The 22,527-nt window shown below is 53.3% G+C and overlaps 1 protein-coding gene across 1 annotated transcript in view; it reads left to right on the top strand.

Moving 5' to 3' along the window:
- The window catches only part of ANTXRL (ANTXR like), a 44,874-nt gene extending 22,347 nt beyond the window's left edge, over window positions 1–22,527 (top strand). Inside the window, exons 6-18 of the mRNA XM_089897798.1 lie at window positions 309–388; window positions 464–532; window positions 870–950; window positions 1,042–1,102; window positions 6,858–6,956; window positions 10,715–10,784; window positions 11,362–11,452; window positions 11,978–11,993; window positions 12,473–12,642; window positions 14,139–14,184; window positions 15,298–15,374; window positions 15,783–15,860; window positions 21,968–22,527. Of these exons, the coding sequence (XP_089753924.1) occupies window positions 309–388; window positions 464–532; window positions 870–950; window positions 1,042–1,102; window positions 6,858–6,956; window positions 10,715–10,784; window positions 11,362–11,452; window positions 11,978–11,993; window positions 12,473–12,642; window positions 14,139–14,184; window positions 15,298–15,374; window positions 15,783–15,860; window positions 21,968–22,195 (1,166 nt within the window). The 3' untranslated portion in view covers window positions 22,196–22,527. The remainder of the gene's footprint in view (window positions 1–308; window positions 389–463; window positions 533–869; window positions 951–1,041; window positions 1,103–6,857; window positions 6,957–10,714; window positions 10,785–11,361; window positions 11,453–11,977; window positions 11,994–12,472; window positions 12,643–14,138; window positions 14,185–15,297; window positions 15,375–15,782; window positions 15,861–21,967) is intronic.

Raw genomic sequence — 22,527 nt, 5'->3', positions numbered from 1 at the left:
GCTCACCTGAGAGGCTTGTCCTCGTCCAGTGAAGTAGCTGCAGTTGCCTTTCAGGGCAAAGGCCGTGCCACCTGCCCATAGTGAAGGTCCACTAGGAAGGGCTCTGATCCGGTCTCAGGCTCCTTGTCTGTCAAGTGGGTCCTGGGCTGAGGCCCCTTCTCCCTCTAGGCTCTCTGGGTGTTGGGTACTCGGGTCAGGGTGGCCTCTCCCCAGGAGGAGGAGGTGTGGGAGCAGCTGTGGGCCTGGCAGCCTGAGGCAGGTCACTCCAGGTGCCTTGCTGACCAGGCCACTCCCTGCTTCTTCTGCAGAAAGCAAGGTTCCCTCTTTGATTATCTCCTTGACCGACGGAACCCTGGAGGAAGCGCCATTTGAAATGACTAAGGAAGAAGTAAGTCCAGACCATTCTTACCAGCTTCGTGCTCCACCTGTTTTGTGAATTGCACTCAACACTTTTCCCTCTTAGGCTGACAAGGCTCGGGAAATGGGAGCCACAGTATACTGTGTGGGTGTAAAAGACTTTGAGGAAGACCAGGTAATTCAGAACAGGTAACCAGGTGCCACTCTTGAGCCCAGTTGGGGAAATCTTTCAAAGGCAGCTGTCCCGGGGTCTCCAAGAGGTTGGCGCTCTACCCGCCCCAAGTGTCTGGACAACAGGTAGTCACAGCAGATAGGTAGCCAGTGCTGTGTAAAGCTGCACACCAGAGGTGCGGGTGGAGGAGCTTTCCCCTCGCTAAGGGTGGGCTGCTAGCAGATGCCGGCGTGTGGCCTTGGAAACCAGCATGGCAGGAGGCAAGAGCCTGTCTCCTGGGATGGGGCCTGCTGCGTCCTCAACCCCTGACTGTGTGCCCACCACCTCCTCTCTGCTGTAGTTATTGGAAATTGCAGACAGCCCGCATCACGTCTTTGCAGTGGACCAAGGATTCAAGGCTCTTAAATACATCATTGAGCCAGTGAGTGAGGGCTGGACGTGAGAAGTGGGAAGGGGTAGCTTCTCGCCAAGCCCCCGTGTTCAAGCCCCTGCCCCTCATCTCCCTATTCTAGCTCGGAACTAAGTCCTGTATTGAAATTACAGCTGTGGAGCCCTCCAGTGTCTGTGCAGGAGGTAAGAGCTGGAGTGCTGTTTTAAACACAGGCGTGTGTGTTTGTGTGAGTTGTGAATGTGCCCAGTGTGCGTTGTGGGTGTGCTGTGAGCACATGGTTTCACTATGTGTGGGGTGTGCGTATAGTGTGTGTGGTGTGTGTGAGTGTGGTGTCTGAGTGTGTGGGATGATTGTATGGAAATTGTGGGCATAGGACTACATTGGGCATATAAGGGAATGTTTATGTGAGGTGTGTATGCGAGCGTTGGGGGGGGTGTATTTGTGTAATTACTTCTTTCTTCCAGTGTTACTGATGTGTAACTGACATACAGCTCTGTTTAAGTTTGATGTATGCCACAAAATGACTTGACACAAAGATACTGCAAAATGATGAGTGTACATATTTTTTAAACTCAAAACCCAAAGTTTAAGAAATAAGAAAAACCTTATTTTAAAAACCCTCAACAAAACACTAGCAAATAGAATCCAACAATATAAAAAAAGCACAATACATCAAGAATAATTAGGGCTCACCTCTGAAATGCAAGCCTGATTCAGTATGTGAAATATCAATGTGATTTTCCTCATCAGAAAAATGGGGAAGAGAAATATGATTATTTCAGTGGATGAAGAAAAGAATTGGACGTAGTTCACGGTCAGCGTCATACTAGCAACACAGACTGACAAAGGCATCCAACAAATACTCACAGCTACCACTACACCCAGTGGTTCAATGGGCTCGACCTCTCCCTGAGACCTGGAACTTGACAAGATTGCCTTCTCTCCTCTGGGAGGGTCCCTGCATCGGTGTGGGGAGGATCCTGTGCAGTTGCTTTTCTGGAAGAAGCCCTCTCTCTCAGTGAGCTCTGTGTGTGCTGGCGTGTGAGTCCACATCACTGGGATTTGTGGAGCTGAGGTGGGTGGATAAGCACACGCTCCCACTGGTAACAGCACACAGCTGGATGCAGCTGGACGCAGACCCAGGAAGCTGGGCCTGGCCGCGGTGCTCTGAACTGCAAGGCTACAGCACAGTAGGCCATGGGGTCAGACACAACAATGTTCATATCTGAGCTCTGCTGCCCCCAGACACGAAACCAGGGCTTCTCTGGTGTCATGTGCCAGCCGTGCAGTAGCCTGACAGCTTCAATTCTCTGATTATGTCCCTGGGACATACACAGGCCTGTCAAACCGTAGAGGAAGATGCCCATTGTCATTCACACCCTGTGGTGGCCCAGCTGAGGTGACAGGTGCCCACCGCACAACTTCTGCAGGCATGGCCCAGCACTGCTGCTCTGACCTTTACAGCTGCTGTCATCTTGTCAAAAGCTGCCACACAGCATGACTGTCACTTGGAGGGAAAGCTCAAGGCAGGAACCTGGCCCCCAAATAAAGTAGAAGAAGCTGTTCATCAGGCTGTCGTTCTGAATAAGTCAGTGGGCCAGGTGTGGGGAAGCCGGGAGTGGGGAGCATGAGGCACGTGGCCTCTTCAGCCTCTCGGCCTCCCTCCAGGACTAGGCAGAGGCCTCTGCTGGCCTCCCTGCCTCCAGGCCTGTGCTCCAGCCATCCTCTGCACAGGGCCTGAGGGGCAGAGAAGGCCACTTCCCTACCCCAGCCTGACCATGGAAGCTGAGGCCCCTGAGCCAGACAACCAGACCCTCCAAGGTCCAACCTCTGCTCTAAGCCCACCTGCTGCAGAGGCTGGGGGCTGAGGGGACTGGGCTCCCTGCAAAACCTTCCTCAGCTTTACAGGGTCCAGCCCACCATCCTTTTGGGCCTTATTCTCAGGGCATCTCAATCCCAAAGCCTTTCCTAGTCAGCTGGTCCCTCTGGCTTCTCACAGCCCTTGCTCTATTCCTGCCTCTTGTCAGGCACTTGTCACCCAGTATGAGCCATGACTTCTGCTTGGCTGTGTCCACAGCTTTGTTTTTTTATTTTTATCATTCAATTCATTGTTTTTTTGTTTTGTTTTTTGCGGTATGTGGGCCTCTCACTGTTGTGGCCTCTCCCGTTGCGGAGCACAGGCTCTGGACGTGCAGGCTCAGCGGCCATGGCTCACGGGCCCAGCCGCTCCGTGGCATGTGGGATCTTCCCGGACCGGGGCACGAACCCGTGTCCCCTGCATCGGCAGGCAGACTCTCAACCACTGCGCCACCAGAGAAGCCCTAATTCATTGTTTTTATTCCAGCTTTTTATTACGGAAGATTTCAAACCTATGGCAAAGTGGAAATGAACGTACAATGGATACCCCTCTCTCCACTACCTGGATCTGCAGTTAATACCTGACCATATTTCCTTTACCATTTATTTATCTAACTCCTCTCTCTTTCTTGACTCTCTGTTTTCATCAGTTCATCTTATTTCTTTTTTTTTTTTTCTTTGGCTGCATTGGGTCCCCATTGCTGCGGGCTTCCTCTAGTTATGGCGAGCAGGGGCCACTCCTCGTTGCGGTGCGCGGGCTTCTCATTGCCATGGCTTCTCTCGTTGCGGAGCACGGGCTTTAGGCTCACAAGCTCAGTAGTTGTGGCACGTGGGCTCAGTAGTTGTGGCTCGCGGGCTCTAGAGCTCAGGCTTAGTGTTGTGGTGCACGGGCTTAGTTGCTCCACGGCATGTGGGATCTTCCCGGACTAGGGCTCGAACCCTTGTCTCCTGCATTGGCAGGCGGATTCCTAACCACTGCACCATCAGGGAAGCCCCCATCTTATATCTTGATGCATTTCAAAATAGCTTACAGTCATCAGGCTACTGCACCACATTTCTTTACCTGGGAAACAATTTTTGTTAAGATTTCTCTTTTTGAAATGCAACAAGCAAGTGTATCATTTGACGAGTTCTGACAAATGCACACACCTGTGTAATCCCCAGCCCTATGAAGACTCAGAACATTACATTTGCCCCCGGAAAGTCCCCTCAGCTCCCTTCCCAGGCAATCCCTGCCCCACCCCCTGGAGGCAGCTACTCCCTGATTTCTTCCTCCTCAGGCTAGTTTGCTGCTTTAGAACCTCTCCTCAGGGACTCACAGGGGATGAGCGCGGGGCCTGGCCTGGGGCACTCGGCACCGTGGTTTGGGGATTCATCCCTCCTGTGTGTTGCTGGGTTGGCCCGGGGCTTGGACCCCAGAGGCAGGCTGGAGGCGGCACCTGGTCACTCCTTTTCCTGTATGTGACTGGGCCAGAGTGAGTGTCTGCAGGAAGCCCAGCAGGTGGGGCCCAGCAGTGTGGCCATAGGAGGACACAGTGCAGAGCAGGGCTTCCCTCTGAGGTCTGGCATCCAGCTCTGCGTCATGGCCAGAGACCTTCTGGGGGCGTGGGGGGTGGAGGGGGTGGGGGTGGACAGGCTGTGCGGGGCAGGAGGACCTGCGGGATGAAGGCAGGACACACTGCGCAGATGGGGAGACTCCTGCAACCATCCTGGGTCCAGGCTGTCCCCCACCGTGATAAGGTCCCCCCTTGTCCCATCCTACTCTCTCCAGAGATAACAACCACAAAGAGTTCAGCTTTTATATGTAAAGACCTACCTAAGTATACTTTACAAGGGTATTTTTACGTTAATGGGATCATGCAGTACATAGTATTTTCCAGCCGTCTACATAGTATTCCATTGCATGGATGGAACAATCTATTTCATGGGCCTCCCTTGATCAATAGTCAGATTGTTTCTAATAAGTCGATACTAGAAGTCATACTGTAGGACCATCCTGATGCTTACCTCTGCAAGCCTGGGAAAGGAATTCCCTGGAGTCAAGACCAGACGTAGGCCTGCTGCCTTAAGGGGACACCCAGATCACAGCTGGTCAGTGTCCAGTTTCTCTCAAAGTGACTGTCCCAAGCAGCATGTGGTGCTCCCAGACCCGCCCCAGGGCAGGTCACGTCCACCTGTGCACCTGTGTCAGTCTCAGGCAGGCTAGATGCCCTTTTCATGCTCAGCTCCACCAGCCTTCTCAGGGAGACGCCTGCCTTCCCAGCTCCTCTCTCTGGAGCCCCCAGCTGGCCTGGTGTACAACTTTTCTTCCAGAGAGAAAGCTCTCTGTTCCAGAAAGGATCCATCTCCCTTACCCAGACTGTTCGTCCTTCTGCTGCCTGAGAGCTGGTGGGCAGTGGACTGTACGTGGGACACGCAGCCCTGCAAGCCGATTTTAGACCTTCCTGTGACTTCATTTTCTTCCTGTGGTTGATACTGTTGGAGGAATTGGGGTGCAGGGGGAGGGGTTTGGGAAGCAAAAGGAGCAGCTTTCTGGACAAAGCAAAAATCCTTTACCTGCAAGTCTCTTTTGATGAAATATTGAAACCATCACCCTGTCTTCCACTTTGGAGACTTGCCGGAGTTCAGAAGCCCCCCTTAGGGAGCGGCAGTGCCTGGGGCACAGGGGGCTCTGCTGCAGAGGTGAAGCAGCACCCGAGCGGGGCTGAGGGCAGCAGGAGACACAAGGAGGAAGGAGGGTGTCCAGGCGGAGGGCAGCGTGCGCTGCTCCTGAGGATGTGGCACGGGCTGTGCGCTGGGCTATCAGACGGCCCTGCCCTCAGCTGCCGCCCTCCCTCCTGTCAGCTACGTGGAAGAGGAGGCTGGGTCCAACCTTCACCATGAGGCTGGGACTGCCAGGTCCTCTGTGGGGGCTTTCTGCTTCCAAAAGCCTATCAAAACATGTTAGCAGGCCAGCTTCAGCCCACAGCCCAAGAATCTGTTTACTTCAAAAGAGAATGTGTAAACTCCACCTTGATCTGAGGTGACCACAGGAAGATCTGAAGCAGGACGAATCAGCACTGCCAGGTCCAAGGCTGTGCTGGCATTTCTGAGGCATGTCCCTCAGAGTTAACTGACCTCAAGTATTTAATCGACCTTGACCGAGAGACAGAGTTGGAGGCTAATGACCTCAGGCTAGCAGCAGGAAGACCTGCATTTATCCTGGCCAGCTCCCCAGAAGTCAGGCACTCTAGCTGCCTTCTCTGGATCCCCTAGTATTTGTTTCAGTTGTCAGGAAGCACCAGTGGGGACCCAGCAGCCTGCAGAGGGGCTATGGCCCAGAACTGCATCTTAGCAAATCAGTGTCTCCCACCCTGACAGAAGGAGGTGCTTGGTGAATCTCTGTGGTGGGCGTGGGGGGTTGTGTGAGGCACATGAAGGGGCAGGAAGAGGGAGGGGCAGAGCACTCATTGCCGACTTCAGAACCACAGCTGAGACAGGACTTCACCTTCCATGGGGGATTCTCCTGTGCAGGGTCCTCGCCTCCTTCTTGCCTCACCCAGGTCCTGGCCTTGCTCCTGGGGTCTCCAGCCTGCCATAGGCAGAGAGAGAGACACGGAGGAGGAGCAGACTACCAAGTGTCAAAAAGCCCCACAGACACCCAGGCTTGTGTGCTCAGCTCAGACAAGGGTCAGGACTGTCTTCAGCCTGTGTTGTCTGGGTTCCTGTCATTTGTGTAAGAGAGGGCCTGGTGGAGAGCACTGCCTGCGCCTTTTAGGGAATACCTTGGCTTCAGAGTGAGAAACCTAAGGCTGGGTTTGCCCCTGTGGAGGGTATGAGACTGGATGCCTTTAATGAGTTGGATGGGTCCCGGGCAGTGGTGAGAAGCCCCTGAGTGCTCAAGGCCCAGCCATCTCAGTCGTACCCTTTGTGATACCAGGTGAGGCCCAGTGTGCACACAGATACTGGTTCAGACACATATGCTTCCTCATCAGAGTCCCTGGTAATTCATTTATGGAGTGGCCTGTCGTAACTGCAAGATCAGAGGGAAGACAGCACTCAGCCCCTCCTAATACAGACCTTTGGGTGTTGCCCTTGCAGATGAAAATGAATTGATGATTTCTGGAAAAGGATTTAATAATGCAAAGAAGAAGGATGAAGTTATTTGTAGATTTAAGTTCAGTGACAAGCAGTTGTTTGGTAAGTAACCCCCTTGGTGCTGCCAAGTGACACACTTCCCACACCACACTGCGTTCCCTGAGCCAGCTAGGCCGTCGAAACCCTTGCTGACCACTCACTGTGGACACTGTGAGTATAGAGGCAGCATGGACAATGGAAGGAGGGACCTGGCTGGGAAGCCTGGACACTGCTTCCTTCATCTCAGGCCAGGAAGTGATCAATCCCCAGCACATCAAGAGCTTCTCGGGTCAGGGCGTATACCTTTCAAGGCTGGGTTGGGGGTGCTGGGTCTATCCTCACTGCTACACTCCCCCCACACTTTCCTCGGCCCTCACTTCCCTTGAGAGACAAGGACTTGAATCTCACGAGTCTGCTGGTGGGAAGTGGAGGCGGCCCCAGGGCCCTGAGTCTGGACCAGGTGCACTGAGCTCTCCCAGGACCGTGTGGTCACCTGGGATTGAGAGAGGATGCCAACTGCCAGGCCTGGGCCCCGGAATCCTGGCTCTGGCCCACATTACATGTGTGATCTTGACCTAATGAGTGTTCTGCTCTCAGCCTCTATTATCTGTACTGTGAAATGGGGCCAGTATGGTAGGTGCACTAACTAAGCCCTATCACATATGTAAAGCTACTGTTTGGAAATACTCAGGCACCAGGTGTCCCTCCAGGATGGGTGAGAGGCCTGAGGAAGCACACAGTTGGGGAAGCAGATGTGTCCTCAGTGCTGAGGTGGGCCTGATCTCCCCCACAGAGCGCCTGGGGACAGTTGAACTTCCTCTTCCTTCTCAACCCTCCCCTGATGCATTGATTTAATATGATTATATTATGTTCAGTGACGCTCCTTATTCCAGGGCCATCTGGTAAACCCAGAGCGAGTCCTCTGCCCCATCACAGTTCTGGGCCATCTCTCCTTCTTCCACAGGTGCATAGAATGCACAGGGCTCTGCCATTGCCACACTCTCACACCACATAGTGTGTAGATGGCCTCAGGGAGCTAGATTTCCCTTGGACTGTAATTTCTCAGGAGTGATTAGAACTCAGTAACACATTTATGTGGAGAGCTAATGTTTATTGAGCACCTACTACATCTGCTAATGTGCTAAGTGCCTTACATGCACTATCCCAGTTAATTCTCAAAAGAAACCTATTGTTATTCCTTTGTGTAGATCTGAAACCAGAGTCAGAGTCAATTCAAGAGCTTGCCCAAGGTCGCAAGCTGGTTCAGGAAGAGCTGGAAAGTAGGCATAGGTGATGTGATTGCCCAGTCTGGGCCTTTGACCTCACTGAGATGACAGTTCTTGAGGAAGGTGGGACTCAACCTATCCTCCAGGAAATGTGTTCAGATGTTCCCCTGTGGTCCATGGCTATATTGCTTTCCCACTCTAGATATCACCAGTGTTTCTCTCTGAGTTGGACCAGCACCAGGATCTCACACAGGAGGGCCCATCCCACAGTCCTGGGCTCCTCTGCTGACCACCTCACTGCACGTAGTCAAGGCTGACCAGACGTGGCCGTACAGGGCTGTTTATCGCCAGGAGCCCTGATGCACTGATGAGGATTGATTTGGTTCTTTTTAATTACATTTTCCTCTGATTAAAACATATGGCAAAACAGTTTAGAAAATATAGAGAAGCATAAAGAAGAAACATTTTAATCAAGGTTTCTATATGTTTTGTCTGTTGCTAGTATGTAAAGTTTTCATATTTTAAGACAAAGCTTTTTAAATGTGGCAAGTGAAATATTTAGTTAATCCGTTAATATTGGAAACTGCTTTCCAGTCAGCCATGCTTTTCTGGGCCCTTAGTATGTGGGGTGCCTGCCGTCACCTCCCTCTCCCTGTTCTGGATTGTGAACAGCCTATGGAAAGTAAGTTGCTCCCCTTTGGAATTTTTTTCACACTAATCCCAGCCATCCTACCCTTCAGATGCAGATCCTTTCCCCTAACCATACTCGGCGATTAGTTTTCATTTTCAGTCCTAACAAAGGACTAACACAGTTCACAGCTAATCTGACAGTTGAGTTAGACCCAAAAACATTTCCACATGGAAATGAACGATTCTGTAGGGAATAGCCCTGACCTGCGGCAAAAAAGAAAAACAATACAAATTATTAGAGATTGTTAATTATAACAATGCTACACAGTAGAAAGCAGGAAGTACAAAAAAGTAAAGAATAAAACGTTACCCCTGATTCCAAATCCACAGATAAGTGCCGGTAACATCTCAAATACAGCTGGTAAACCCCAGTTTTCCTGAATGATAAAAGAAAAACTGAAGTGGAATTGAGGAAATTATTGAGCGTCACGCAGAGCCTTCTTCATGAGACATATTAGTTCCCAAAAACATGCCCCTAAGTTAAAAGGAGGCTCTAGAAACACTAACAGACCAGGAATGTAAGAGGAAAATCTTTAGTTTGATTATGGTCTGTGTACTTTTGAAGTTTAAGTGTCCAGGTAGTGACACCTAGACTCCAGTCTTTTAAAAATTAGAGAATATTTCTGAACAGACGACAAGCCTATTTTTGAATAAATTTAAAAGAAGAACATTTAAAACTATCTCCACTTTTAGGGAGATACTCTGGAATGTGTCCCTAGAGGCGTGGCCCTGGGCATGGCCCCTCCTGTAGAACTTCATCCCTAACCTCTGATCACAGCCCTGTGGGTGCAAGTCTAGGAGAGAACCTGCTTTCATCCCACACAGCAAAAATGTGCAGGCCAGCATCTGTCCACACAGGGCAGCAGGTGCAGAGCTGTGGTTCCAGACCCCAGGAAGTGGTGACCTAGCTCCTAGGGCCTTGGGAAGCCTGTGTCATGAAAAAGGCCAGTGAAAGGACTCTTCTCCCGAATCACCGATGTCGGAACCGCTGCAGCCCTCTGGGACCATTGATTCTAACTTTCAGAGGGGAAGTCTGGGACCTGGGGAAGTTTGAGCAGGGTGGGGAGAAAGCTGGTAGGAAAGCCAGCAGTCAAAGCAGCTGGGCCTTCCCATCTTTCTTTACATCTTTTTTTACAAGGATGTAAAGAGTTAGGGCTCAGGAGAGGAGAAGGTTCCACAGCTACTAGCTACAGACTGTCTGAGCCTCTGGCGTGCCACCTCCCAGCTCCCACAAAGTTACAGAACAAGCACGAACACAGAAGCTCTGTTCCCCTCAGGCTTCCCTGTGTCCATAAATGTCACCACCACCCACCCAGGCGCTCTGCTCACTAACCAGCACATCGTCCTTGACTCCTCTTTGCGCTCATCCCACATCCAGTCCACCTGCAGGCCCTGCTACCTCTGTGTCCAAACTTACCCGAACCTGGCCAGCCACGCGACAGGCTCACTGCACTTAGAATAAAGCCCAAACCCCTTCTCAGGGCCCACGAGGCCCCGCCCCCGCTCCTCACTCACCTCTTTCCCACAACAAGCTCAGCTAGTTATGCCTCAGGCCTCAGAACAGGTGCCTACAGCCCGGACCCTCTTCCCCAGACCTTTCCCTGCCTTTCCCCTCGTCTGGTTTCACTCCGGCGCTTATTTTGTTCATTGCTTGTTACTTTATTGTCTGTCTCCCTCTCCAGTCCCACAAATGTCAGGTCCTTGAGAGCAGGGCCTCTGCCTGCCTTGTTCCCACTAGACGCCAGAGCCCTGACAGTGCCTGGTGCACAGTAGGTGTCAGAAGAAGGCAGAGAAGAGAAGCTGCATCTGCCAAAGTGGTAGCTCTGCTTCCAAGGGCAGGCAGAAGGGGAGGGGCGGATGGGTGGACAAGTCCACTGACATTCTTCTCATGTGATTGTGTTTCAGATATAAAAGCCGAGTCTGTGAAAGATACCAGTATAACATGCCCAGGAGTAAAGATAGAGAAGCCAGATCAGTAAGTGCCCAGCTCAGGGGCCAAGTGGGCAGTTTTTGCCACCATGAAGTGTAAAAAATTTAGGAAGCCACCTCTACTGGGGCAGCACATGTCTGTCTCCAGGAGGACTGAGGACATCCTTCACACCTGCCCTGGTTGGTGGTCCCCGGAGGTGCTCAGCGAGCTGCTGTGGCCCAGGCTCTGCTGAGGAGCGTAGGATGCAGGAGATGGTGTGCCCCAGGGATGGTACCTTTGCTCCAGGCAGCCTTTTGGAGCTAAATTCACATACTCTGTACATACAGAGGAGTCGGGATGGTGACATCATACCGCCATCCCTAGTCACTTCACTCATGGCCACGAGGACATCTGACCCCATGCAGGGCTCCTCACTGCCTGGTCAGCCTTCACTGCAGAAGCTGACCTCGTAGTACTTTGGGATGAGCTCCCCTTACCCCTGCTGTCTGCTCTCTGGTAGCCCTGAGTGCCTGATGCTCAAAGTCATTACAGTGAGGAGCTATTATAAGCTACAATTTGAGTCAAGTGTAAGAACTATGCCTGTCTGGCCTGGTAGTCACTGTCTGCCCCTTTTATGCTTTAGGGAGGTCTTTGTTGAAGTTAGCCTGAACAATGGCGTCAGCTTCATCAACAACAATGTTAGCATCACCAGCAAGAACTGTGCGAGTACCAGGGTAAGGCTCTAGCATCTAAGGCTGTCCTGACACCCTGAACCCTGGGGAGGCAAGTGAAGGGAACAACACCCCAGGCAGGCCCAGCAGGTAGCCTGTGCAGACAGGCCCCTGAGCAGCATCTCACAGGTAGCTCGGAGCCCTTAGCCCTACCTCCAGGAGCTGAACCCCCATGAGGCTTGGGTAGTGCCTTGAGAGTGCTACTAAAAAGAGCACCTGGGGGACACTTTACTGTCCAGGTCTTGCAAACCTTTGCTCTCTCTGTGAACCAGGTGCCACTGAAGGCACATGGAAGAGACCAATTAGAGCCCTAAGCAGAGTCCAGAAACAGTTCTGAGGCTCTGCCCACCCTGGACCCACCTTGCCATCTCCCCTGGCCCTGGCCTTGTGGTGGGGAGCTCAAGGCTCCATCCTGGATTCCAGCCGGGGTGAGCGGGAGAGGCTGGGGCACTGTGTGCTAGGAGACAGGGTCCAGAGCCTCTAGGACACCTGGGCCCTCCAAGTCGGGGTCCCCGGCATAGGGGTCAGGAGGGTGGGAGCAGCTGTGACCGTGCTTAGTCAGCTTGGCCCAAGGTTGCAGAGCGGGGAAATAGGGGAGGGAGGCTACGGGGAGGTGAGCAGGGTGTCCTGCCTCTGCTCTTGCATCCACACCTCTCTGGGGCCCTGAAGCCCCTCCCTCACCCATCTGTGTGTCGTAGCATTTTGTGGTCCTCATAAAACCCCTGTATGTCATACTAGGCAGGCAGTGAGGGCTGGGTTGTCACTGCATGGAGGACTGGGCTTCCTTGACAGGGCTCTGGGGAGAGCCTCTGAGCAGGGCCAGCGGTGGGGTCTGTGGCCCAGGGCTCCACAGTGGGTCTCTGGGTACCAGCCCCGACCTCCTAGAATCTGTGTCCTCAGGTGGGGCAACCAAGTAGAAGGGGGACTGGGAGGACAGGGTGGGCTGGTATGGGATCCAAGTAGCAGGCGCCTGGTCCATGCCAGGACTCTGCTCTATGTTTTTTCTGTAGGAAGGGAGACTAGATGACAGGAATGCCCCACCAGCTGCCCAGCAGCCTCCCGAGGAGCCTCCCTCATCACCACCCCCACAGTTCACCCCCTATGTCAACCCTCTCTACTTCTGTGCCCTCATCCCAGCCCTGCTCCTGTTCCTCCTGATGCTCTGGTGCATCTGGTGGCTGTGCCGCAGGAAGGTGAGTGACCCCTGCCCGCACAGCTTGCGTCCAGCCCTCGCCAACCCCTAAGGGACCACGCCCATACCTGCCCCACGATCCTGCCTGTGGGCGGGTTCCCATCAGCTCCGGGGCCAACACACAAGCAAACAAGGCACAGACTCTGTCCTCCCATCGCAGGCATAGACACAGCCTGGGCTTCTAAGGGGCCACCTGCTTCGTGCTTTCAGCTCCACAGGGAGGTGGCCTATGGACTGTCCCAGCCCCTGGGGAAAAGGGACCCCAGGCCTCCTGAGACCAGGGCTGCCCCACAGCATCCAGGCTTCTGAAGGACTCACGTAGACCAAGACCGCAGGAGTCTCTGCTGTTGGGGGACGAAGAGGGGTCTGCAAGGGCACTGATGGCCCAAAGGGAGAAGGATGCTGGCCAGGAGGATGCTAACCCTGGGGGCAGCTGCGCCTTTGAAAACAGCATGGATCCCTGTCCATCTCTGGTGCCTTCCGTCATTCCTTCATCAGTCATCACTAAGCCACCAGGATGTGCAGGGCCCCGTGCTGGGCACAGAGGGGCAGAAATGAAGCAGCCACTACCCTTGCCCACAGGAGCTCACCGTGTCTGGTCTGGTATTGGTAGCTGGGGGGCATTGAGGGTAAATGTCACCTTCAGAGGGTGTGGCAGGTGCCCTGATAATGATAAAGGACAGAGACTGGCCCTGGGTGGGAGGGAAGGCAGAGGCGCTGGCCGGCTGGGTTTGCAAGGACACAGGCCAGAGGTGGGTGAAGAAGAGGAACAAGCAGAGCTGAGAAAGGACAAGCAAGGCAGCATAGAAGCCAGCAGGTCAGATTTCTGCAAAGGGCAAGAAGTGAGGAGAAAAAGCCGGGTGGGGGAGAGGGAGGTGGACTGTCATCCCTGAGGGCTGGGAGGCAGGGCGGGCTGCAGGGGGAGGGAGGGAAGGGGAGAGGAGGAGGGGTGTGGGGAGTGTTCTCTTGTCTTCATATGATGTCAGGGCTGCGGCTGAAAACTCTACCAGGGACCAGGGTCCTTAGTCTGCCTGTCTCCCCCTTGACCCTCCACGGAGGTACCGATTCCCCTTTGATGACTGAGGAGCCTGAGGCTCAGGGAGGTGGAGCCTGTTGGTTGCAGACCCACAGACAGTGGGCCCCAAGGTTGACACCCCAAAAGGCCATGGTCTGTCCCCCTACTGCTGCTCAGCACGGTCCCCTCCTGTCTGTGTGGCTGAGCTGGAGCCCTCCACATGCCTTCTTTTCTAACCTGTGATTATCACCATGCCCCACAGGGATCGTCCCTTGTTGTGGGTACCAAGTAAGAAGGAAAAGATGGAAGGAGGTGAAGAAAGCCATTAGGGAGGGAGCTGTGACCCCCAGGCTAGGGTGTGAGAGTTGAGGGAAGCCAATTCATGCTGCAAAGACCTGGTAGCAGAAGGCATCCCTTCAGTAGAGATGAGTTTTATGGGCACTAAACTTTGACCACTTCAGTTTTGACCATTTCCATTCTAGACCATCAAGGAGCCACCACCAGTGCAGAAACCAGAAAGGGTAAGAGGTGTGTTTGGTCCTGATGTTGTCAGCATGCCTGATGTGCACACTCACCTGAACAGAGAGGCCCCCTGCTGTGTATGGGGATATGACTTCCCCCGCCCCTCCAGCTCCCACCTACCTGGGCAGAAAAGCTGGCAGAAAGAAGAGAGTGACAGAGGGCAGGAAGGGATGCAGATGAAGAAGCGGGCTCAGAAAATGTCACCCAGACAATATCATTCCTGAACTCCTAGCATGGCCTGATCCAGGACCTTTATCACAGCTATGATCCCTCCTGATATAAATGGGCTTTTTGTCAATTCCCAAAGGACTGTTAGTAGGATGGTCGTTCCCAGGACTCAGGTGAGTTTTTGAGAAAGGATCCTCAGGTTTCAGGGACCTGGTCCCCCTCCCCAGCCTCTGATGTATGTTGGGCTCCATTTCCTTGGTCTTTATCCTTGTCTCATGTCAGGGTGAGGGTCTTGGCAGTGTTGGCCTTTAGGGATTGGGGAGCTGAGGAGGGTGGAGGGACTCTTACAGGGCCTTGAGCTTTGAAGGAACCACAGCCCAGGTGAGCACAGGGACCAAGGGTCAGGTGAGGAGGCTGGGGCTGACCCGGGGTAGGGGCCCAACCCAGGGCCCATAAGAAGTAGTTAGAGCAGGGGTGCCGTGTCCCCAGGCAGGGGGACCTGGGCCTGAGATCTGGTGGGAAACAGGGTCACTGCCCGGGCTGACGTCTACACTGGCTGCAGTGTGGCCTGGGGAGGCTGGATCTGCCAGAGTCGGGTGAATACAGCCCTGTCACCTGCTAATGCCCACACCCCTGCCAGCCTCCGTCACATGGCACAGCCTCACTCCCAGCTTCTCCTGCAAGGGTGGCTGCCAGGAACCAAGGGGACAGGATAGAGTTTGTTGATATTTGGAGAAGAGCCATCTTTGTAAACCGAAAGGAGTTGGTGTGTTTTTCACATGGAGGCCACTCTCTTACGTGCCGGGCGCTGCTCATTTGTCCTTGATTCTCCAACAAACATTTGCTGAGAGGCCAGTACTTGACAGGAGCCCAGGCAACAGATGTCATTTGTCTGCACCCAGGAGCTGCCAGACAAGGATGCAGACGGTGTTTTCTCTTCCTCGGAGCCAGAGGAGACATGTCAAATGTCATGCCCCACAGTGATTGTCCCTTGTGGGTGCCAAGGAGGCAGGATGAAACGAATGGAGGTGAGAAAGGCCCTTGGGTAGGAGTGATGACCCCAAGGCTGGGGAGCAGGAGGTGAGGGTAGCCAGTTCGTGCACAGGTCTGGACCCATAAGGCATGGAAATGAGCTATGGGTACTGGACTACAGTCACTTGGTGCCAGAGAAAAGCCAAAGCCCTCCCGACCCTAGTGGCCCAGGGGAGGCCAAAAAGTATGAGGGCTCATGTTCCCATCACCACCAGGGTATCCCCCTTGGGATGGGCCCAAGTTTCTGGATGTTGGTGGGTGGCCCCAAAGGGTGGCTGTAGTGCTGTCTCAGGGAATTGGTGGGGACAGAGCTCTGACAGGCCATCTCAAGTCAGAGGGGACACCACCCCTCTAGAGGCAGCATCTATGCCTGTAGCTTCCTCACAACCACATCTGCTTTTCAGGGAAAACTGGATACCTTGTGTGACTTTGTCCAGCGCTGCAACCAGATGTCATTGATGTGGTATCCACCCAGGGACATGGTAAGCAGGGCACAGGGATGCTCCCTGTGGGCTGGGGTCTTGCTTTTGCCCTTGACAGTTGCCTCCGGGACTGTGGGTCAGAGAGCCCTGTCCGGGCATCTGCCGAGAGGAACACCCAATGTGTGGAGACCTGGAGCTCATGAGCCTCCAGACGATTCTCAACATGGTGCCCGTGCATTTCCCCTGCGTCCTCGTCTCAAGGACGTCAGGACCTTTCTTCTCCAGAGCAATGCCCAGCAATTCCATTCTTAAGTGAAAAGGGCTGGAGAGCCCTATTGGACTCCCATCCATCGTCCCTCCCCACTGCCTACCTGACCCTGTGGGACTGCTGGCTGCACCCCATCCATGAGACCCTCCTGGGCTGCTCACTCAGCTGCAGGAGTGGCGGAGGACATGGTGACACCCCCCTTCCCAATGTTGTCTGGTCAACACTGACTGGTTTTACCAGGTAGTAAAGATGCCCTCCTTGTGTCAGTGCCTGTGACAGTGGGGAGAAGCCCAGTTTCTCCACTTGTCATCCTTGTTATTTAATAATAATAATGACAGATAATTTTACTGCGTCCTTTCTGTGGGTCAGTTGCTCAAGAACTTTACATGTTTTCACTGCTTTAATCCTCCTAGTAACTGTACAGGTAGATACGACTATTATCCCAGCTTTACCAAGGGGGTACTGACCCACAGAGAGGCTGAGTGACTTGTCCCAGGTCACAACAGCTGGGAGGGGCAGAGCTAGACTTGAGTTCTGAGTCTGGGCCCACCTTTCTCACTGCTCCGCCCTGCTTTTGGGTCAGCACTCATGGTCTCATGATGGTCACCCCCAAACTACGGGGCGCTGCCCTGCTCAGGCCCCGGGGCCCAAGGAGGGCAGTGGTTTGCCTGAAAATCATCTGCGTGGCCGTTCCAAACTCAGACCCGTGCGTAGCCCGGCAGCCCTACAGCGAGGGCTGCGCCCACCACCTTCACTGAATCAGACAAACCCTGGCTCTTGGTGGCCGGGCAGGTGGGCGTTTGGAAACTCTAGACAGGCCTGAAAGCCGCTGGACACTGCTGGTGACACACCTGAGGCATGCTCACACCCAGCAGAGACACTGTGTGGTGACAGTGGTGTCGGGGCTCCTTTGGCAGCTGGGCTCCCAGTTCTGGGTCTGAATCGAGCTCTGAGTCCCAGCCTTGATTGCACAGAAGCCCCATTCTCCACCTGATTCTCCTGGAGCCTCTCCCAGAACCAGCCCCTTTATAGTCATGAGAGCCCCACCCCAGCCTTATGCCCTGAACAGTGGAGACACCCACCCAGAGATGCTCACTCGGGATCAGGAGGGACAGAGCAAGACAGAGGGCTGAAGCAGAGGGAGGCAAGAGACAAGAGGGTGGACAAAGGGAAGATGCCAGGTATGGCCTTCCTGCCCAGCGAGGTAAGGGCAGGGGCGCTGAGCACCTCTCTGAAATGGTCCCATTCCCAGGGCCACTCTTCGAAGCTCAGGTTGGGGAAGTGGCAGAGTGATGGATTAGGGGGCCTTATAGCTGCCCAGGGCTCTGCCAGGCCCCTGCAATGCCAGCTCTCGAGTCCACCCAGCCGTCTGTGGCTCACAGTGACCTGTGTGCTCACTGGAGGCAAAGCTGAGGCCTGACACATCAGGGGAGTTGCCAGGACCACCCAGAGAGTAAGTGGCAGCAGCCAGAGCTGCCTGCAATCAACCCTGCTCATGCTGAGAGGGGCTGGGAGCCCGTAACTGAGCCTGGTGGATGTGACCCCTCCCACTCCTCTGCCCCCGTCCCATTTGACCTTGTCCCTCCCAACCTTAGTCCTGGAGACCTAGTGCTGTAGGATTTCTGTGGATACCCCAGGATTCCAGTAGGTGCAGGAGTGAGTCCTGATTCCTTTCTTGAAGGCCTCAGTGCTCTGGTCCCAGGCTTAAAGTTAATCTTGGTCTAAGTGACGGGGTGTCAGCTGGGACCTACAGTCTCTGCAGACCACAGGCGGCCCCCAACCCCAGCCCTGAACGTGCAGACGTAAGTCTTTCATCTGCTCCATGCAGACCACCCCGTGTTCTGCTCAGACAGAATCTTGCCCAGACCCTCTTCACCAGGCTGTGCTGGAAAACAGAAGCCGCAGGAGAGGAGGTTCCCAGCAGCACAGGTGCACAGCCTCTCTCTCCTCCTTCCAGTTCCCGATCCACAGGGAGGTTGTTTCCAAACTCCCCAGCCTGGACTGGAATTGCAGTCAGGCCTGTGGATGTGAACGTGCTCAGAATGTGGAACTGTGGAGTCTGGGGTTGAACTTGTAGGAGATACTGCCTTCTAAAACCTCAGTCAGCTGCTCGTTTCAGTGAATCCAGATGTTTCTGCACTTCAGCACAATACCATGCAGAAAATTCTCAAAGGCTCAGTTTACCAAAAATCTCAGAGTTTTTGTAGCAGAAGCAGTCATTCTTGTTTACTGTAACCTTCTGTGAAATGACTGTGTCTCTCTGCCCCACTGCCTTCTCATATCCAGAGGAAGTTTTCTAATAAGGGTCCCTTCCAGACCATCTCTCCCTACACACATATACAAAATGACACAGCAAGACTCAGTTTAGTTTCTTAGTCTTGGGCCAAACCCTGCCCCCAATCCAGGGTCCTGATTCTCTTCCTTCCCTGCCTTTTCCAGGGCAGCCCATTCAGTTCATGGAAATCAGTTCTCCTAGATCCGTCAGAAAAATCGGGTAAAAATGGGAAACCTTCCACGTCTCACTGATGTGATGCTGACAGTGATACAACTGTCTCCAAGAGAGTGTGACCTGGGTGCCACCACCATGCAAGGCCCTTTACACAAGGATCTCATTCATTCTCCCAACAGCGGCCGTTTATACAGAGTAGGGGTCGCCAGACACTGAGTACTTTACACAGGCTCACTCTTTTCATCCTCCCAGCACTCTGTGAGGGAGGAAGCTGACCCCTGAGCAGTTGAGTCACCTGCCCAGCCGCATAGCATGGAGCAGTAAGGCCAGTACCAACAGTCCAGGGCCCAGACCTCACCCCGTGCTTGGCTGCCTCTCTGTCCTGCCAGATGATCACTCCTCTGCATTTTGAAGCTGAAGAAACCGAGGTTCTGATGTTTCATGACGGGCTCAATGTGACAGAGTTCTGGAGGGGTACAGCAGGGCTGTGAACAGAGCCCAGGGAGGCTCACTTCCAAGTCCAGGCTACGGCTCCTGTAACCTGCTATCACGGTGATAGGGAAACAACTGGAAAGTAATTCCTTCCTCTGTGCAGTGTGTTAGATGTGCAAACAATTATGAATGTTAATTTCTTATTTTCACACTGTGTTGCTTGCAGACCTCCTCTAAATATGAACACATAAATATTTATTGGAAACAATTGTCCTGGGTAACGATCAGAGCTGCAGAGAGGCCATATGATGCATTCATGGCCAAGGAGCTCCTGAGTTCCTATCTTTTGACCCCATCCACAGAGGGAGCACCAAGCCGTGTGTGATAAAGCTGGGGCAGGACTTGAGCCCTCCAGGAAGTGCTAGGTTGACAGATGTCCTTCAAGACAGTGACCTTTGTGAAAGTCCCAGATCATAACTTTGGGACAGTGATGGCAGCCTGCTCCTCCATGCTCGACAACCCTCACCCCCTACTCCTCACACACACACAGACTCTCTCACACACATTCACACATACAAACACGCTCACATGTACACGTGCGCACACACTTCCCTCTGTAATAAGCAGGAAAGCCAGAAATGGAACCAAAGCTCCAAAGCACTGGAGATTAAGGTTCAATCAACCATTTGCCAATCTCTTAAACATCCCTTCACTGTGGAGTCGCTGAGTTGATGTAAGAAGTAATTGGTCACTGGCTTAGATCTCTTCATTAATAGAAAACCAGAGGGGAGGGAGACCCTTCTCAGCCCCTAGTCACCTCCCTCACCCGCTTATGATCACACAACAGACTCAGGGGCTCTGCCACTACCCAGGGGCCTCCACCATCACCTGGAGCCACTTGCTACTCTCCCTCAGCCCACGTACACGTCCCCCTGCAGCTCCCAGTGACGGGCTGCAGCTGAGGGAGAGGAGCCAGGCCTCAGCACAGGTGCCCTGCAGTCGTGCTTTGAGGAAATCAAAGGGGTCCTACAGCAGATGGTAGACACTAGGTCTAGAACGTTCTGTTCACCGTCTGGATAAATAAGCAGAAATAAAGGAGCTTAGAAATAAAAATAGAAGATCCCAGTCTATTCACAGTAGCAATGAAAGAACTTACCCACGCGCAGGTGTGACAACGTGTGCTGACCTGTAATAAAAAGAAACCACAAAACTTTACTCTTCGCTATAAAAGAAGACTTGAAAATATAAAAACCTAGACCACAATGTCAGCTTTTCCCAAAAGAATTCATGGGCTTAATGCTGCTTTAGTGAAAATTACAATGAATATTTTTAAGGAATTTGATCAAAATGATCCTAAAATTCACCTAAGTAAATGAACTGTTAAGAGTAGTTAAGGAATTTGGGGTGCAGTCCTAGGGCAGGAAGGGTGAAGGTCCTGCCAGTGAGGGAGACCCTGCTGGTGGGCTTGAGAGAAGAGGGAACCAGCTCCAGTGCCCTGGGGGCTGTGTGGCCCAGGCGCTCCCAGACTGACTTGCGGGAGGGCAGAGGCGGCCTCAGAGGATAGGTAGTCTGGATATGGGAAATGGAGAGGCAGGGAGGACAACCCTGGAGCAGAGGAGCACAGAGGGTGCAGCTGAGACACAGGGACACTTTGGGTGTGTGCGGGCAGTGTTGGCAGTGGGCCAGGAGCTGGCGGTTGGGTGGCCTGGTGGGCCAGGCTGGGCACTGGGGCTGGATTCCCAGACAGTGAGGAAGCACAGCTGAAGGTGTGAGTTGAGGAAGAGGAAGCCAGAGGAAGTTGATTCCATGAGGCCTGGATTGGGGGGGGAGGGGAGGAAGGGAAGGGCCAGGTGACCAGGGGAGAGGAGACACTTGAGTCGGCCTAGGAAGGGAGCTGAGGGCCTGGACAGGCAGTGGGTGCAGAGCACGGATGGGCAGCTGGAGACACTCGTGGCTCAGGACAGGGTTTGGGCAGAGTGGGCCCCGAGGCTGGGCCTGGGGACCTAGAGGCTGAAGAGGCCTGCAGAGTAGGAGGCAGGGGATGTGAACTTGGATGACACAGGACCCGCAGGAAGGTGGCAGGAGAGGGCAAGCCTGAGCCGTGCGTCTGGAAGGGAGAACGGCCAGCTGGGGGTGGAGATCAGAAAAGGGGAATTGCTGATAAATGATCAAAGAAGTTGCTGTCTGCCGAGAGTTCAGGATCCCCTTCATAGTGGTTATTGTGGGTGGTTGGAAAAGAAGCATGTATTTCCTCGTGAATATTTTCCTGTGTTGCTTAGGTTCCCTATAATGGGCAGGTACTACTTTTATAATCAGGAAAAGTAAAAATGTTTATCTGTAAAAGAGAAAATATTAACTTATTGAAGTCTAAGGTGATTTTACATAGAAAGTGACATTTACCAAACTATCTCAGGCTTGTCATGCTGGGGAAAGTCAGAGTGAGAAATCCCTTCCCATCTCTGGGTCTGGTTCTGCCAAGAGGTGCGGGTCCCAAAGCAGGGTGTATTTCCTGAAAGTTTCATCAGATCAGACATCCCTGTGGGTATGGAAGAGGACAAGGTCAGGCTCAAGGTGTCGAAGATTTGTTAAGAACATTCTTTCAAATTCAAGGGGGGTTAGGTGTTCTCTTTTCCTAATGTGGCTGCATTACCAGGGAAAACCACGATCATTCTAAAGGGTCACTAAGGATTTTAAAACCTAGGTGATGAAAATGACAGCCTCAGGAGGGGCAGGCAGTGTTCAGTGGCCTTTGTCACTCACAGGCACTCAAGGTAACACTTCACGCGTGAATGGCAGGCTCACGGAAGCCTGAAGTCTGCACACCACGTGGAGCACCTATAGGGACCAACAGGCCAAGACAGACCCAGCAGGGGGATCAGGGAACTCTGGGCAGCAGGAGAAGGGTGGGCTTGAGACAGGGAAGGAGCTCGGCGGGCCCCAGAGGCCAGGGAAACCGCAACCTTCTGCTCCCAATTCCAGAGGTTCCTAGTGACCTTCTGTCTCTTCTGTCCCCTGCAGGGGAAGTGCCTCAGCTTCGCCCTAATGAAGCCCCACTGTGGGCAATTGCACTGCAGCCCTAAGGTCTGCCTTCAGCCCAGCCAGGAGTGCTTCTCTGTCAACAGCTGCTGCTCACGGAGCCAACACCCCCCGCCCGTGTGCTCCAGGCTTCCCTCCAGGATGCAGCCGCTCATCTCTCCCCCTGCCCGGCCACGCTGCGGAGCCACGTTGTCACTCCAGCCCCCGTAGCCCAACCTCTAAAGCACCGAGAACCCAAGATTGTTAAGAGCCCTTTGTTTGCTGAATTAGACATGTATACTGAGACTTGGTTTACAGTCGAAAGGCGTTGGAATTTGTTGCTGATCAGAGTTTGTTACCTGGTGAGACGTATCTATACTGCTCCTGCCAGGACAAAGCACCCCGGCATCCTGTGGATGTAGACATGATGAGTCCCACTTCCCAAAGCCTGGGTCTTCATCTGTCACCATGCTGGGACGCATGGAGTTTTAGTCAAATTCTGCTCTTTGAACAAAGCCCAAAACGTCTTTGAAACATGAATAGTATCCTGTGTCTCCTTCCCT

Source organism: Delphinapterus leucas, chromosome 16 (assembly GCF_059928025.1).
Source record: "Delphinapterus leucas isolate spDelLeu-1000000601 "Yukka" chromosome 16, BTC_Dleu_Yukka2, whole genome shotgun sequence".
NCBI classification, from domain to species: domain Eukaryota; kingdom Metazoa; phylum Chordata; class Mammalia; order Artiodactyla; family Monodontidae; genus Delphinapterus; species Delphinapterus leucas.
Note: the sequence above shows the minus strand (reverse complement) of the source record. Positions and strands in the feature narration are given on the sequence as shown.